The 18,482-nt window shown below is 35.7% G+C and overlaps 1 protein-coding gene and 1 non-coding gene across 2 annotated transcripts in view; one reads left to right on the top strand and one right to left on the bottom strand.

Annotated features, from left to right (window-relative positions):
* The window catches only part of LOC126756646 (kinesin-like protein unc-104), a 50,789-nt gene that overhangs the window by 12,223 nt on the left and 20,084 nt on the right, over positions 1 to 18,482 (top strand). Inside the window, 11 exon segments of the mRNA XM_050469862.1 lie at positions 3,553 to 3,697; positions 3,917 to 3,999; positions 4,172 to 4,411; positions 4,990 to 5,174; positions 6,717 to 6,972; positions 7,512 to 7,675; positions 9,569 to 9,708; positions 15,021 to 15,143; positions 16,942 to 17,001; positions 17,004 to 17,608; positions 17,673 to 17,787. Coding sequence (XP_050325819.1) covers positions 3,598 to 3,697; positions 3,917 to 3,999; positions 4,172 to 4,411; positions 4,990 to 5,174; positions 6,717 to 6,972; positions 7,512 to 7,675; positions 9,569 to 9,708; positions 15,021 to 15,143; positions 16,942 to 17,001; positions 17,004 to 17,608; positions 17,673 to 17,787 — 2,071 coding nt within the window. The 5' untranslated portion in view covers positions 3,553 to 3,597.
* Trnar-acg (transfer RNA arginine (anticodon ACG)) lies at positions 17,868 to 17,940 on the bottom strand. The gene has a single exon. It is a non-coding gene; the product is annotated as a tRNA-Arg (tRNA).

The raw sequence follows: 18,482 nt of genomic DNA, 5'->3' as shown, positions 1-18,482 counted from the left end.
ATTGTTGTTGTATGTGCGCTATTTTTCCGTTACGCCGCTTTGTTGCTGAAAATTACGAATAATGAAATTTAAATGTAAATAATAAGTGGCTGCGACAACGCGCACTCAAAGCGGCTGCACCAGTGTGTGTGTGTATGTATATTATATATGTATATATTTATTTTTATATATTTGTGTATGTATATATACATATATGCGTTTGTATATGCAAAAACATGCATTTACTGTTGCTATTACGCGCCTTCGCTTCCATTGTGTTGCTCATACGCCATGGCGTACCAACTTTGAGGCACTCGAGCAGCGCGCAGCTGGCATAAAGTGCATATACACACACATAAACAAACAAAAGTGTAGGCACAAAAGTTGCTTTGGCAATTTGCGAGCGGATTTACGTAAGCGCTACTGCGCCAGTGTTGCCACAGGTGCACAGAAATGTGCAAAAATATGTGCCTGTGCCTATTATGTGTTTGTATGTGTGGATTGTGTGGGTTGGCATTCATTAAAGTAAAACTTGGCTACTTTGTGGCAACTTTTGTGACGTTTTTCTTTTTACGCATACAAGCACAACTCACAAAGCTCACAACTACATACAGAATACCATCCGGTTAGGTTCTCACATATATTACCTACTGCTTGTGCTTGTGTGCGTGTTCTAATGTGCAGGTACTCAGCGTAATAAACAAATTAATGTGGTAATTATGCGCGAGTTGTTACAAATTTCTTTTCCACAACTTTTTAGCGCTCTCCCGGCCATTCTCACCCTCTCCGCTGTGCAAATGTGCTTTTACACTGACGTCTATAGCACCTTTGCTCCATATATAAAAACAGTAGTGGCGAAAAAAGTGCGGCGCGTGTGCTCACTTCAACTAGAGTCACTAAAGTAGCAAATTTTATTAATGCTAAGCGTTCTCTCCTTCCAGCTATGAAAAGTTTGGGTGCATGTGTGCGTATTGACATTTTGCCGAAGCGGAATTAATTGGCAGCTTTATGTGCCGAATGGCGCTACTTATTAATATGCTTATGTTTAAGGCGCAATATATATATACTTGTAGTATACCTGGAGACATATATGCGAAGATGAATACCGTGCATACCTTTCATTCTAAGCTGTCAATGGTTAGATCAAGTTTTAAGTCCACTTAGAGCAACTTTTTCTATGAAAATTGTTGTATGTTTTCAATATTCAGCCATGAAGAACCGTTATATAAGGTTCAGTAACAGGCAATTCTTTATTTTTGCATTAAATTGAAGATCTTATTTATTATAGTAAGGTCAGATTAAGGTTAAATGCTCAATCCTAACAGAAAACTCACTTGGACAGCTTACAGCCGCTACGTTGCGGCATCTATAACTCTTATAAAGCTATAACTGCTCACAAATCGGCGAAGCGCTTTGGGCCGAACACAAATTTGTTGAGGCGACTAATGTCGGTCGCCCAGTTCATCGAAGGTATAACTGCCGAGATGCTTCAATCTCAGTCCTTCAAAGACTGCACAATGGGAAAGATAGTATCTGAATGCTCCACCTTATCTTCGTTTGGTAAATTGATCCGAAAATCCAACAAGAATTTTGTTCTTATAACATGAATGTTATTGTTAATGTCCAGTAAGGACTACTACGTTTATAACAAGTTGAATTTTGCCACGAGCAAGTTTCAAAAGATCTTCTAAGAAGGCCAGAAGGAGCTTGCAGTCGCGCGGAGGCAGCTCGTCAAACAACGGTCGCAAAAGTCTGCCGAGTTGACAGTCCTTGGCCGGAAAAATATCCGGTTACGTATACCAGACTGTCGTGGGAACGGGTTGTTGTTGAAGCAGCAAAAATATAGGGTCTGTAAGTCCAGTACTAGAACGCAATATGACACAGGGATTCAACTGATTCCCATAACGATGTGAGCTATCCAGCTTTAACCATGCACCGAAGCAAATTTGAAAATGAAGTAACACGATGCTACTATACTTAGTGACGTTAGCACCTCCTTGACTACTGGCACTTTAATAGCAGCCACTTCTGCCTGAAAGAGACTAAAGCAGTCCAAATACCTACTGCAGACTCTTCATGCGACATTCTTTTCTAGTTTCGATCCATTCACGAAAAAGCTCACGGAGCTTCCTCTTCTTCAGCGACTTCTCCCCATTCATTTAGCATGGACCGATAACCTAGAGTTAAGCTTGTCCTTAAAGAAGACTCTTCATTCGAAATTTTCTCCTAGCCTCAACCCATCCATTAAAAAGCTCAAGGGACCTCCTCTTCTTCAGCAACTTCTCCCATTCATTTATCATGGACCGATAACCAAAAGCAAAGCTTGACTTGGAGAGGTCCTTAAGGAAGATTCTTCATTCGACATTCTCTCCTAGCTTCGACCCATTCATGAAAAAGTTCACGGCACCTCTTCTTCAGCGACTTCTCCCCATTCTTATATCGTAACCTCTGCGACGCAGTAGTCCAAGTTTTCGGGGATGCGTTTAGTATAGTTAGAATAATCCAATTTCAATCAAATATGCAAGGATTTGTTCGAAAACGTGTTACTAATTTGAGAATAACTGATAATTCGTCGTAGAACCCTTCGTCGGTATTAGCAAAAACTGGGATTGTCGTTCCTCAAAAATTTCTTTTTAATCAAATTTTCCACCACCAAAATCATTTACCAGAGATTGGAACAAGTAATAATCACTTGGTGCCAGGTCAGGACTATAAGATGGATGCATAAGAGCTCACCGAGCTTCTGGCGATTCATTATCAATGTGTGTTAGCTAACATAGTTTTGAGGAACCCAGATCCTCTGTTTTTGACTGTTGACCGCTTCTGGGCTGTTGCTTCCTTGAGACGATTCAATTGTTGACAGGAATGGTCTGAAGGTTTGGCGGTAGGTGACCAACCTTTCTGACCTTCAATTCTGGATTGACCATGTTGTTGTTGTAAAGGATACCTAAGCTCCGTTATTATGGTAAGGATTAGATAAGTTGTCAACGATAGTCATCCAGCGGTAGACCCAGAAAACGTGCAGTTTCGACGAGGTCGGACCATAGGGAGAAGGGTGTCAGGTTTGTGGGGTCCGCAGGGCATGCAAAGACATACGTTTGATATGTCAGCATCAATTCTGGATAAGTGGGAGTTTAACCTGCTACAGTATCTAGAACAAAACTGCTCAAGGGTCACTCTCGATTCTCGCGGCAACTCAAGCTCTTCATCTGTAATGGGTCGTGGTTTAACTCCAAGTACGCCATTCACTGAGAGCGAGTCGATGAAGTTGTTAATGGCTTAACTGTGAATGGCTTGGCCATCCTTGGCAGCGGCTCATGGCGATTCGACCAAGGTCGCCATTGTTTGACGTTGTCGTTAATGATACACTTTTCATCACCACTGACCATTCGCGACAAAAATGAGTCGATTTTGTTGCGATTCGCAGATACAAATTCGGTCTAGATGGTACTCTCTTAATACTTTTAGGTATCCATTCGTATTTCGTTACTTACCAATTTCTTAAAACAACATTTAATCTCTATTTTAAAGTAATATTAAATTAAAAACTTTTATTTCCTTATTTACTTGCAGCTTCTAGTGCGTTATTAAGGCCTTTGGGCCTCTCTCACCGCCAAAATGTCGTCCGTTAAGGTGGCGGTTCGAGTGCGACCCTTCAATTCGCGTGAAATCGGTCGAGAATCAAAATGTATAATTCAAATGAGCGGTGCAACCACCGGTGAGTACAACAAAATATATTTCTATATGTATTTCATCTTTGAGCCCAGTTTAGCCCGAAAAGCTGAAATAGAACACTTAACAATTATACCGAAACAGAGACATGTTTCGAAAGTTTTTGCTTTCAGTACGGTTATTGACGCCGATTTTCAAGCATAAAATTTTAATAAATCATATTTTATCTTAATAACTGTATTATATATCGTTTCCATCCTTGCAGCTATCACAAATCCCAAAGTACCAATAAACAGCAGCGAAGCCATCAAAAGCTTCAATTTCGATTATTCCTATTGGTCACACGATGTAAGTACTTTTACAGGATATTAAAAAGAATACTTTCAAAGCATTCTTTTAACAAACTTTCCTACACATAATGAATTTAGCACTTGAACTCGATAATTAATTAAATGAAAACACTTTTTAATTGCATTTTTTTTTTCTTCCTTCCTCTTCCTTTAATAAACTTTTGCGACAGCCACGGGATCCCGAATTCTCCACCCAAGAGATGGTCTACAAGGACATCGGCGAGGAGATGCTGCAACACTCCTTCGACGGCTATAATGTATGCATATTCGCCTACGGTCAAACCGGTGCCGGCAAATCATACACAATGATGGGCAAACAGGAGGAGCATCAAGAGGGCATTATACCGATGATTTGTAAGGATCTCTTCAATCGTATACATGACACGGAAACAAACGAACTCAAGTATTCGGTAAGTTGAGGAGGACGCCTGCAATGCCTTAAGGAGCAAACAAATGTAGTGAAGCGAAAAGTAATAAAGTATAGTGAGGTGAAATGTGATGTAAAGTGAAGTGAAGTGAAGTGAAGGTGAGTGAAGTGAAGGGATGAAGTGAAGTGAAGTAAAGTGAAGGGATGTGAAGTGAAGTGAAGCGCATGTGGAAGAAAAATCACAAATAAATAGTGAGACAGCAAGTGTGGCGCGGAGCGGAGTGGGTGGTTGTGCAATTGTAGCTGTTATATGTTGTCTCTTTAGAATGCAAGTGCTGACAGTTGTCTCAGCGGAGTTAAGTGTGTGTGGGTGTATGTGTGAAAAGGGATTTATGCGCATAGTTTATGCATACAAAGACGACACTACAAAGCGAATTTACAATATTGCGAATGCTTGCAGCACTCATTGTAAATATGTTGTTGTTGTTGTTGGCGCTCATGTTGTCGCTTGGCATACTGATGAATACGCCCTCATTTATTACATTTTTTTCTCCATTATTCTATGCTGCTATTTTGCCTTACTTACTATTTATCTTGATTTCTTTGTGTGCGCGCCTGCAGGTTGAGGTTTCATATATGGAAATCTATTGCGAACGTGTACGCGATTTATTAAATCCGAAGAACAAAGGCAACTTGCGCGTACGTGAGCATCCATTGCTCGGTCCATATGTGGAGGATTTATCCAAGTTGGCCGTCACCGACTATCAGGATATACACGATCTCATCGATGAGGGCAACAAAGCGCGGTAAGCGAATGTTGTTGGATATATAAATTAGATTTACTATTTTTATATATTAAATTAATTTGATTTGATTGCTTTTATGAAGAAACAAAAGCCAATACAAAATCGTTAGAGAAAAATAGCATAAAGAATAATGAAAATAATTAAATAAATATAATAATATTACTCAACTGTTTGAGGCATTATTAGTTTTAAAGTTATTAATGGGAAATCAAAGCTTTTGTGTTAAATGTTATTTATAAAATATCCGTTTTTTATGCAAAAACAAAAAAATTTTAACTTCGGCTGTCATTTTGTATGGCAGCTATATGTTATGGTGGTACGATCTGAACAATTTTTTCAGATATTATACCGTTAGCTTGGACAATAATCCTTACCTAATTTCGTAAAGATATCTCGTTAAACAAAAAAGTTTTCCATACAAAAACTTTGTTTTGAGCGTTCAGTTTGCATGGCAACTATATGCTACAGTGATCCGATCTGAATAATTTTTTCGGAGATTGTAGCACTGTTCTGAGTAAAACCCTATATCAAATACTGGAAATATAACTTGTCAAATAAAAAAGTTTTCCATACAAGAACTTTAGTTTTATCGGTCTGTTTGTAGGACAGCTATATACTTATAATGACCCGATCCCAATAATTTCTTCGGAGATGATACCGTTATTGTGGAAAATAATCCTTGTTGAATTTCGTAAAAATATCTGGTCAAAGAAAATAGTTCTCCATATAAAGACTGGATTTCGACCAATCGGTTTATATGACAGCTATATGTTATAGTAATCCGATCTGCGTAAATTCCTCGGAGATTGTACTATTACCAAGAGCAATAAACCGTACCAAATTTCGTAAGGATAGCTCTTCAAATAAAAAAGTTTTCTACATAACGCCTGAATTTCGATCAATCGGTTTGTATGGCAGCTATATGCTATAGTGGTTCGATCTGAAAAATTTCTTTAGAAATTATACTGTTATCTTGAGTAAATATTCGTACCAAATTTCAGTCAAAAATCTCGTCAAATAAAAAAGTTTTTCTTCCAAAAACTGGATTTCCATCAATCGGTTTGTATGACAGCTATATGCTATAGTAGGCCGATCTCAAAAATGTCTTCGGAGATTGTACCGTAGACTTGAGTATACCAAATTTTGATAAGATACCTTGTCAAATAAAAAAGTTTTCCATATAAGGACAAGACCTTGATCGGTCAGTTTGTATGGTAGCTATATGCTATAGTGACCCGATCTGAACAATTTCTTCGGAGATTATACCGTTACCTTGGGCAATAATATCTACTAAATTTCGTAAAAATATATCATCAAACAAGTAAGTTTCCCATACAGAAACTGGTTTCGATCAATCGCTCAGGGTACAAAGAGCTTAGAACTTTAACAACTTTTAGTAAGAAATAGTATAACTGCAGCTCCAAAGGCTTTACATTTTATTTTTCCAAATATATTTTTCAATAATTTTTGCTATAAAATACTTAATACAAATTAATTAAGTCTTTTTCTAACTCCTTTTTTAATCTCGCTCCACTCCATCAGCACCGTGGCCGCTACCAACATGAATGAGACCAGCTCTCGCTCACATGCCGTTTTCACCATATTCTTTACCCAACGTCGTCACGACAATATGACCGATCTGACCACCGAGAAGGTTTCGAAAATTAGCTTGGTCGATTTGGCTGGTTCCGAACGCGCGGATTCGACAGGCGCCAAAGGCACACGTCTAAAGGAGGGTGCCAACATCAATAAGTCTTTGACAACACTCGGCAAAGTTATATCGGCCTTGGCCGAAATTGTAAGTAATAATTTCGAATTAAAACAAATTTTTATTGCAGCAGTTTTTGAAGCTTTTACTATTCACATGCCTTTTTTGCTCTTGTTTATCTCTCATTCATCCAATGCTGAACAATTTCGCACAAAAAAAAAAAAAAATTGTATAATCAATATTGGAAATTCGTACACTGAAAAAAATTTGTGAATATTCAAAATTTATTAAAAATTTCCAAATAAAAACAGTCTGTAAGTATTAAACTTTAACTAAAGCGAAATAATGTCTGTTACAGTGAAAAAAATTGCCTTGTGCTTTGAAAAGTTGTATTGGTTGAAATTTATATATTTAAATGTTTACAAAAATATAAATATTTTAAATAAATATTATATAATATTGGTAAAATTTTAATTTAAAATGCGTAAAAATATTTCAAAAAGTTTAAAAAATCATAATATTATCACAACAATTTGTTTAAACATTTGACTCATACAATTTTCCGCAGTGTAGCCTTTTACCAGCATTTATATTTTATTTTAACCTGCTTTATCATGCTCGATTTGTAGGCTTCTAAGAACAAGAAATCAAAGAAAGCCGATTTTATACCTTACCGCGACTCCGTTTTGACCTGGCTCTTGCGCGAAAACTTGGGTGGCAACTCTAAGACCGCCATGATTGCCGCGATCTCACCAGCTGACATTAACTACGATGAAACATTGAGCACATTGCGGTGAGTATCTTGAAAGATTGAATAGTAATTTTAAGAAAATTTAGCTCATAAAATTTATAACGGTTTCATGAAAAACAAACCTTAGAGAACCTCAAAACCTTTAAGCAGTTTTCTTTTAAATTAACGAATAGTTCAGATTTTCAAGCAATTAGACAACTGTTAAAAGCATCTTCCTTCCTCGACTTCGCTTTAGATTTTCAAATTCTAAAATCTCTTAGTTTTGATAGATTAATTGATATTCAGAGCAGGATGAGGTCCGTGTTAGTTATAATATCTCTAAAATGGTTCTAACCTCAATAAAAAATAACGAGATGAAAGAAGAATCAGACTGTCAAACTCTTCTGAGATGTGAGTAACTTTCAAAGGGTCTTATAAGGCTTTCAGACAACATATATGTATGATGACTGAGCGGGAAAAACCAAACAACCTCTAGCGATATGGTTTGAACAGAGATCGAATTAAAGTTGTTATCAGGAAGTCAAAAAACCGCAAATCTATTTACAAACTGCCATTATATCACTGAGATTGTCAATCTGTGTTGTCGTCGCGCTTATCTAGTCCCCACTTGATTGCTAAGGTTCGGTTTGGTAGTCATCGAAGTCATCTTATGGTCTACAGAAGTAAAGTCGAAAGATTTCTCGATCGAGATAATAACGGGCAGATGGTCTGAAAGTTTCTGTATCGAGATAATTATGGAAGATGGTCTGATGCGAAGCTTAGAAGTTAGCAAAGGTCGCAGGTTATGCTATTTATCAGACCACAACTAGTGATGGTAATATCCGGCAAGATATTAGAAGTGCCCATAATTATGGTGAGGCCTTCGTCATTCATTGCGCAAAATGTCGAATCGTCTATCGATTCCGCCAGCTCCTGATCACACTAAGAGTCATAATACCTAGTTGAGCTCCTTTAGACCATAGAAGTCCTTTTTTGGCCAATCGTCTGTGCAGCGGCGCAGTGCGTGAACTGGTTGCAGAGGCTCCTATCGCAGTAGTGCGGCCACACAACTTGTACTCCATTCCCAGTTTGAATGAATTCTTTTAGCGTAAACAAATTCTTTCGGTCCCGGTTTGAACTCTATGCCAGCACGGGTCAGAGGATGCGAAGCAATCCTGTTGCTAGGAGTTGCGCCAGTGATGACAAATTTAATCCAAAACTGACCGATCCAAACCGAGTAAGATCGCCGATCATGTCTCTGGCTCTCGTTAAATTTCCGGAATGTGGAAAACAAGAATAGTGACCCATTGTTAAATTCCGTGTAAATAGGCAATAGTGGTAGTTATATCACCTACTGTTTAACTCTAGCTTCGAAAAGTCTGCAACTCTGAGACATCTCTATACTATACAATATTTCCAGAGAAGCAAACTAATTGGACAAATGATTGCGGACTTGATCCAAACGGTAAGGCCGAAGTCGAGAAAATTCTAACTGAAAACAATCCGCTAATATTCGGAGCTAATTAGTATTCAAATGCAAGATTTTTAAGGTAGGTTAACAGGTCCTAACAGGAACAGCTTAGAACGCTGCTCCGCAGGGTACCGAAAACTCATATATAGATAGAAATAGCAGATCATAAAACCTCTTTAAGTCAACAAAGCGCTTTGAGTCTATAACAAATTTGTAGAGAGAGAGGGAGATAAGACTACCGTGATGTTTGTGTCTCAGTCTTGCAAAGGCTGGATAGTGTAGAAGAAAGTTCCGGGATGTTTCCACCTCACCCTCCTCTACAAAACTTTGACAACTAGCGTCCAAGTTTATGTAAATTTTTTCAAACTTTGGAACTTCTTTTTTGGTTATGAACTCAAGATTTTCTTAGAAACATATTTGATATTTACAAAAAATATATATTTTTTTTTAATTTAAAAAAAAACATCTTTATTTCCATTCTTCAGTTATGCCGATCGCGCCAAACAGATCGTTTGCAAGGCCATTGTCAACGAGGACGCCAATGCCAAGCTTATACGTGAGCTCAAGGAAGAGATACAGAAGCTGCGCGATCTCTTGAAGGCCGAGGGCATTGAAGTGCAAGAAGGTAGGTGTGGCGTGCATTTTACCGTTAGTTTTAAGTTTTTTTATTCTACTTATTTATTAAAATATTGTATATTGTATAGTTAAATTGAGTTAAATTAGAAGCGCACTAACTTTCCGTAATTCGACTACTAACCCACGCCAAAAAGTAGGCAATAGCAATTGGACTAAAAGCAAAAAAGTAAAATTCAAAATTAATAATTTTAAAAATACAAAAATTAATTGAGGAAGTGAAGAATAACTCTAAAAATTAAATTACAAAAAAAAATATTTAATTACAAATAATTCAAAATTAATAAAAATTAAAAATTATTCTAAATTAATTAATTTTAAAATTAATTAATATAAATGAAAAATTTGAATTTATTTTTATTTTTCATAAAAAATTAACTAAAAAAGCAAAGAGGAATGCTTTAAATTTATATAATTAAAAATTATTCAAAATAAATAAGTATTAAATTTTTTATATTTTTAACATAAAAAATTTAAATATAGAGCAAATAAGGATGCTAAAAATTAATAGCGTAAAAAATATTTAATTACAAATAATTCAAAATTAATAAAAATAAAAATTATTCAAAATTAATTAATTTTAAAAATAATTTTTTTACGCTTAAATATTTAATAATAGCAAGGAATGATTATAAAGATTAATTACGTAAAAAGTATTTAACTACAAATAATTAATAAAAATTAAAATAATTTTTTTTCCTTAAAAACTTAATGCTAAATATTAATTCCGTAAAAACTATTTAATTACAAATAATTAAAAAACATTTTATTACAAAAATTTAAAATTATTCTAAATAAATTAATTTTTAAATTATTTTTTTACACAAAAATTTAGCAAGGAATGACGCTAAAGATTAATAACGTAAAAAATATTTAATTACAAATAATTAATAAAAATTAAAAAATTAAATAAATTTTTTTTCCTCGAAAACTTATTGCCTAAAATTAATTCCGTAAAAACTATTTAATTACAAATAATTCAAAATTAATAAAAATTAAAAATTATTCAAAATTAATTAATTTTAAAAATAATTTTTTTATACTAAAAAATTTAATAATAATTTAATAAAAATTTAATAAAACTTAATTGCGTAAAAAAATATTTAATTACAAATAATTAATAAAAATTAAAAAATTAAAATAATTTTTTTTCTCAAAAACTTAATGCTAAAAATTAATTCCATAAAAACTATTTAATTACAAATAATTAAAACATATTTTATTACAAACAATTCAAAATTAATACAAATTTAAAATTATTCTAAATTAATTAATTTTAAAATTAATTTTTTTTCACACAAAAATTTAATAAGGGAGCAAGGAATGACGCTAAAGATTAATTACGTAAAAAATATTTAATTACAAATAATTAATAAAAATTAAAATTTTTTTTTCACAAAAATTTAATGCTAATTAATAAAATTTAATTTAATTTTAAAATTTTCGCACAAAAAATTAAATAAATTATTCAATCGTCTACCATAAAATTCATGCTAACGAAATAATTTCCAAAAAAATATCATTAAAATTGAGCACATAAATCATTTTCATATTTCAATTGAAATTTTATGAACTTAATTGACTGAACGCAGATTTATAATTAATTTAAACATTAACAAAATTAAATTCGAACAACACGAGCCTATATAGTCTATACATATTCTCATTTAGGGCCCGATGGTAAAGTGGTTTGTGAGAAGCGCGATCCGAATAGTAAGTAGAACTGCTAAACAAAAAGTATACCAACAACAATTAGCAATTTCCTTAATCAAATTATGCCAAGGCTTTGCAATTTTATATGAAAAATAAACGAAAATATAATTACTACTCGCAAATTAAGTGCAATTATTATGCAACCGCAACCACAGCATTAATTATGCATATGTATGTGTGTTCAAAAATACATGCTAGTCCAAATGAAATCGAAAAATGCTAACACACGCACGCACATACACCCACACAGCCAATGGAAATTGGAAATTATTGCGCAATGCACGCTTTTAGCAACCAAAAAAGTGAAATACTTAATTTACAACAACAAACACAAGCTATTTGTACATGGCCAGCTAACAAACTAACCTCAAAAATGCTTAAATGCCAATTAATAGCCAATAAATGCAGCCGCTTGTGTGCATACAAATACGCGTGTGTATGTGTGTGTGCGTATTTGAAGAGTACAAATAATATCTATTATTATTATAAATTTGTTGTGCGATTTTCAAGCTTGCTAATGTCTAAACTACGCCGAATTATATAACCAAGCCTACTTAATATATCTACATATATATATTTTTTTTAATATAAACATATGTACAAGTTAACCACAGTAAAATTTTTGCAATCTACTTGTGTGTGTGTGTAACTGTACTCGTACTCTCAACATAACCACACTTTTGACATGCTTCTTTTGCGTTCCAGTGCTCAAAATTGAAATATTTTCGATTACTTACATATACGAATTTAGACTTAAGTACACTGGTGGTCATAAAAATGGTGACACTATAATTTTTTTTCGAAAATATGGTAACGGTAAATAGCAAATAATTTCAAAATTTACAAAAAAAAAAAAACATTAAATAAAAATTTCAACAAAAAATCGTGATAAAAACTATTTCATGATATTTTTTACTTCATGAAGTTAAAGAAAATAATAAGACTTATATTTAGCGTTTCCAAGGAATTAATATTTTTCTCGGATTGCAGGATTAATGTAAAGTCGCTCAAGAGCTCTCTCTCTCTCTCTCTCTCTCTCTCTCTCTCTTGGTGTAGAGTTTTGTCTGTCTGCAAGCTCAGACTCCGAAATACACTCAACTTCATAAGATCGTCGTCGACTTCAGCCATCTAGTGGTGGCTTGCAGCATCAACGTCAGACCTGTAGGTTATGATTCCCACCTTCGTGAATCCATAGTTGATCTTCCCGGCTTTTTTCGTCAAAAATTCGATATACATACTCGTATTCCTTTGTTAGTAGCAACAGAATCTGGAGCCTCGAAGGACTTGACGAATGTAGGCTGTATTATGTGGTCCGGCTGCGTTGGTCCGGCCGAGTTCAAACCTTACTCTTGCACTGGATAGGATGGCTTTCTTGTCCACCACTACCAACCTAGTTCTCAGTATACCTCCCCTGTCTTGAGTATAGCCGCTTTGCAAAGTTCGACCGATCTCTCGCCATCGAAAGCAATCATTTTAATTTGGCCTTGGTACCAGTCGGCATGCGGATTGCTTACTAGCACCTGCAGCGTCAGCGCAACTTTCTCCAACTCAATTGGGCTCTGGGAATTTTTCTTTCGGGACCTCAATCATTCAGAACACCAATGATAATGCGGTTCCGGACCAAATCCGCAAATGATTAAGCGGGTGTCACACTCTCTTCCTTCGGCCTTTTGACTGACGACGTATTGCTTTTAGTTGACCTCTGTCTCTTGGTTGCCACTGCTGGGGGTTCAAGCTTAAAATTAAGTAGACTTTTTTCGCGTAACCAATGGAATTCTAGAGCTCAGTTGTAAGCTCCTGATTGATTGGCGGTTGCACTTGTAAACTTCTAAGCAGGTCGATAGCATGATGCTTCTCCACATACCTGGCTTTCGTTGGGTCACTGACCTTAAAAGTAAGCTATTTTTAGCAGATGCACTACTGGTAGCTCCACATTTGTCATCTCTTTGTAGCCTTACTTTTGCTGCCTTCCTGGAACGAAGCTTAGCTCTAGCTCCAGGGTTAGTGCCAGCCTTTACACCGAGACCAAGCTTAACTTTTGTCTATGAGCCGGCTACTTTCGAGCTCGTTATGAATGCTGCTCTTTTCTGGGAACAACTAGTTCCCTTCGGGTTTTTTTCTCAGAAAATCCGGACTCCTTTAATTCTTTATTATTTTTATTACACTGGTTCACTTGCGCTTAGCCTCCGCTACCTAATTAGGCTCTCATATTTCGAAGGACGCTAGTTATCTGTAAGCTCCGTTCGAGACTGGACTGTTTGAGAGCCGAGAACCGGGTTGATCGCCGGCACGGACCGCATGACACCTTTATTCTGCACTTTTTTTAATACCTGCAACCACAGTAAGACGTCTTATTTGCATGTTATGCTATTGAGGAGCAACGAACAACCAACTGAGAAGTCAGACCTTGGCTAGATACCACCCCACTGCAACAGGGACGAACTTTGAATTCGTCCCCGCCATCGTCGTTATAGTGTGGTATCTATTATCAATCGGCACCCCAGGTTGGTGTTCAGCTGTGGATTTTTGCCGACCATTTCTCTTACTTAATGAAATAAATTCATTCAAATATTAAACAGGTGGCAACACTGCACAAAAAATTTTCAATTATAAATAGTCTTAAGTAGATTTTCGGTTTGATAACTGTGTGACAGTCATTTGTCATTGTGGTAACAATTTTTTTATTTTTAAATTCTTTAATTAAGTGGCAACCCTTGCAAAAATTATCTGCAATCTTTCTCACAATCTTCAGCCATAGCGTATGCAATGTTTCTTAACCTTATAAAGCAGTATTTAAAACATTTTTAATTATTTTATATTAAAATTTGTATAAAACCGGTGGCAACCCTTGTTTTAGAAAAGTATAAAAATTTAAAAAATAATGAAAATATAATTTTATTATTAATGATTTATAGTCCGTAGGTATCTTTTTTTCTGCGATCATTTTTTAAATAAAAAAAATGTTTTAACAGGTGGCAACGTTCTTAATTTGTTTTAGAAAAGTATTGAAAATTCCGAATAAAAAATGGAATACATAATCACATTATTTTAGATGCATAGATAATAAAAGTATTTTCCTCCGTGCCCATTTTTATGACCGCCAGTGTAGCCATACTACGAGTATCTAATATAATAATTGTACGTCCGATATATTTGTATGTATTGTACTCGTCTGCAGTTTGTATTTGTACAGAGCAAATATACAAATAATTGTGTTTCCAACAACATTTTTTCGAAATTTTTTGCGCTTCCGCCACTTTAATACATAAACCGGATATGAACACATTTTCATGATTGTCTCTTGAACTCATAACTTATTTACTACACAAACATTCATGCACATACATACATACAATATAAACACTCATATATAAAAATACGCCCACCTTTGTACATAGCTCTATAAACACACAAAGAAACATACCATCTTCTCAGATAAACTTGAACTATTCTTCTTTCGCTTTGCACGCTTCTCAATACATACCTACTACAATATTTGTAAATATATATATGTATATGTCTATGCGCTTATCAATGTCTAATAACACACAAAACTAAAGAAGAAATCTAATATCTTCTCTCATTATACAGAAGATGAAATGACCAAATCGGGCAGCGGACCAATAAAGTCGCCAACAAAGACACGCAATCGCAACGGTTCGACTACTGAAATGGCAGTGGATCAGCTGCAGGCCAGCGAAAAATTGATTGCAGGTAAGTAAAGTGCAGGAGTGAAGAGTAATTTATTATAATATTAGAGCGAAAATAATATTAAAAGCTTTGGTTGGGACCCACTTCGAAAAAATAAATTTTTTTCGAATATTAGTGTATCTGTAGTTTCCTAAGCGGCTTCTTTTCAATATGCTCTGAGGAAATTTGATTACGTTGTAGGTAAAGTGAATCAGTTAGGTGTCTCAGATAGACTCACCAATATCTATTGTCAGTCTTTTAGAGAAAATTTCTGGTGCAGCAAAGACAGGCTCAAAACTTTCTAAAAGCTCTTGTCAACACAAGAGAAATTAATAAAATATTAAGCATACCAAGCTGCTCTCTAACGGCCCTTGCATGGTTTGAACCATATACTTTTTCTATAAAATTTCAGGCTCATCATGTAAAGGAAGAAAACTCCACAAAACAATTTTTAGAAAATTTATTTCATAATTTTTTCATCAATTGAGAGACTCTATAGGATCCTCCTCGACTTTATTGATCTGGTTTTCCGATGCTTGGTTATCTGCAGCATTGGCGTCAGACTTGTAGGTATGATTCTCACCTTCGTGAATCCATGGTTGATCTCCCTCCACTTTTCGTCAGATTTTCGATGCATTACTTTGTTAAGAGCAGCAGGATATGCATTGTGTTTCTTTTGTTCTTCACGTCAGATTCTGATTCGAAGACCTTAACGAATTTCCAACCCTCCGTGGGCAGATTTGGATCACAGGCTTTAATGAGTCCTTGGCCTGACCGAGATGTCTTTAATGTCCACCGCTACCAGTCTTCCTGTGTATATCTTCCCTACCTTGGCTGTAACCGCTTTGTAAATCATTTTGATTTGGCGTTGGTACCAGCCGGCATTCGTGCATGACGGTGGTGGACCCGGATTGCTTGGAGCTTCCATTGGGCTCTGGTAGTTTTTTATTCGAGATCTCACTCTTCCAGTAGACCAATAATAATGTGGTTCCGGGCCACATCAGCAAATGATTTTTCTTCGGCCTTTTGGCTAACGGATTCTTCAAAAGCTCCCAAAAATAATTGAACAGTATTGAACTAAGGTTTTCTTTCGAAAATTATTTCCGATCGACGATGTTTTCAGAAGATTTTACACCTTCGAGGAAAGATTCATACCTGCTGTTAGTGTTGTTTTGAAACCAAAAAAAATAACCTTAAAAATTATTTGGAATTATTTTTGAGCTAATAGTCTTCGGTCAGATAAGAACTGAGTACGTTCCGTTTCCGTAGATCCAACTTTCGTTAAAACAGGCTATAATCTATGTCAGAATTTTTTGTCGAGGATGCTATGCTGTATCGTTTTTTTAGAAGAGTACTGTTCATCTTGGCTTCTGAGAGACTTTTAAAGAGCTTTGATCTCATTATCGTCCTATTTTCAGACGGCCTTGGCAAAAACTGCGTTTAGATATCTTTAAAAAACTACTTTGGAAAATTAATATTGAAATTATTATATAAAACGGACTTTCATCTACTATACTACTCTAGTATCGCTATTGTAGAAGTGATGGGTAGTAATCTGAGCTTTGAAGAAGATTTTTGCTCTCGTTATCGTCCAACTTTCAGAAGAGCCCCCAAAACCTACAACTAAATATCTATGAAAGGTTTTAAACTAAAGCCTGTCGGCTCTAGCTCAGATTAAGTTATCGAATCCATACACCAGTTTTCTAATCAGATAAAATCCCTACATCAATCCGTCTCATATTGAATTCGTTCAATCATTCTTTCTAATGCTCAGCTGAAAACAATCTTTGTCTAATTATTTTCCTACTCTTTTTTCCACCAGAACTCAACGAGACTTGGGAGGAAAAATTAAAACGCACCGAAGAGATACGCTTGCAACGCGAAGCGTCTTCGCTGAAATGGGTGTAGCCGTCAAGGAGGATGGTGATACCGTTGGTGTATTCTCACCAAAGAAAACACCACATTTGGTCAATCTAAATGAAGACCCGAACTTATCGGAATGTCTACTCTACTACATTAAAGACGGCATTACGCGTTTGGGCACACACGAGGCCAATGTGCCGCAAGATATACAATTGTCCGGTTCGCATATTTTGAAAGAGCATTGTACTTTCGAAAATCGTAGCAGTACCGTTACGCTCATACCGCACAAAGATGCTTTGGTCTATTTGAATGGACGCAAATTAGTCGAACCGGAGGTGTTGAAGACCGGCTCGCGTGTTATACTCGGTAAAAATCATGTATTTCGCTTCACCAATCCCGAGCAGGCGCGTGAACTGCGCGATAAGATCACTGAGAATGCCGAGAACGAGAATGAGACGGAGAAGTGCGACACCCAACAGGTGGATTGGAATTTCGCGCAATGTGAATTGTTGGAGAAGCAGGGCATAGATTTGAAGGCCGAAATGCAGAAGCGTTTGGATAATTTAGAGGAACAGTACAAGCGTGAGAAGATGCAGGCCGATCAGCAGTTCGAGGAGCAGCGTAAGGTGCGTGGTGGCAGCAAGCTTGTGTTTGTAGTTGAATTGTAATAAATATTTATTTTCATTTTAGAATTATGAAGCACGCATTGATGCGCTGCAAAAGCAAGTCGAGGAGCAATCGATGACCATGTCGATGTACAGCAGCTACTCGCCCGAAGATTTCCACCAGGAGGAAGATTTATACAGTAAGTACCAATAAATTAATTTCTTATTATTTTCGTTTTAAAATACAATAAGTTTAAAAAAGAAAAAAAGTTATTATGTGCGATCCTGCCAGGAGTCGAACCTGGAATCTTCTGATCCGTAGTCAGACGCGTTATCCATTGCGCCACAGGACCGTTATAGATTTCAAGTCATATGCGCGTGTTCAGTGTGAGCAAGCGTGATTCACGTTTTCTCTTTCATACAACTTAAAGTTTTTACAGTTTAGCAGCCACTGTTGTAATAGTGCTTTTGTCATGCTGTCAGCTGTTTGAGTATCTCTCTTTTCAATGTTATGCAAGTGATGCCAACGCTTGCGAAAGTCTCCGTTATATACGGTACTAAGAAATTGTTTAGTTTTTTTTTTCAACAAAAATGGTCTCTGTTTTGAAAATGTGTTTTCAAACAATATTAAAAAAATATATTTTTTTAATGTAAAATATAACATAACATTGATCCATATACGCAAACTAATCCCTCAGTTCTTGCGATATCGCTTAGAAATTTTTCACACGACCATTTTTGCCCAAAACGCTGATCATTTAACGGAATCACCGATATCGGTCAACTATAGAATATAGCTGCCATACAAACTGTACGATCAAAATTAAGTTCTTCTTGGGAAAACTTTTTTATTTAAAGAGACTTCTGTATCAAATTTGGCTTGGACTTTTCTCTA

Source organism: Bactrocera neohumeralis, chromosome 4 (genome assembly GCF_024586455.1).
Source record: "Bactrocera neohumeralis isolate Rockhampton chromosome 4, APGP_CSIRO_Bneo_wtdbg2-racon-allhic-juicebox.fasta_v2, whole genome shotgun sequence".
NCBI classification, from domain to species: domain Eukaryota; kingdom Metazoa; phylum Arthropoda; class Insecta; order Diptera; family Tephritidae; genus Bactrocera; species Bactrocera neohumeralis.
Note: the sequence above shows the minus strand (reverse complement) of the source record. Positions and strands in the feature narration are given on the sequence as shown.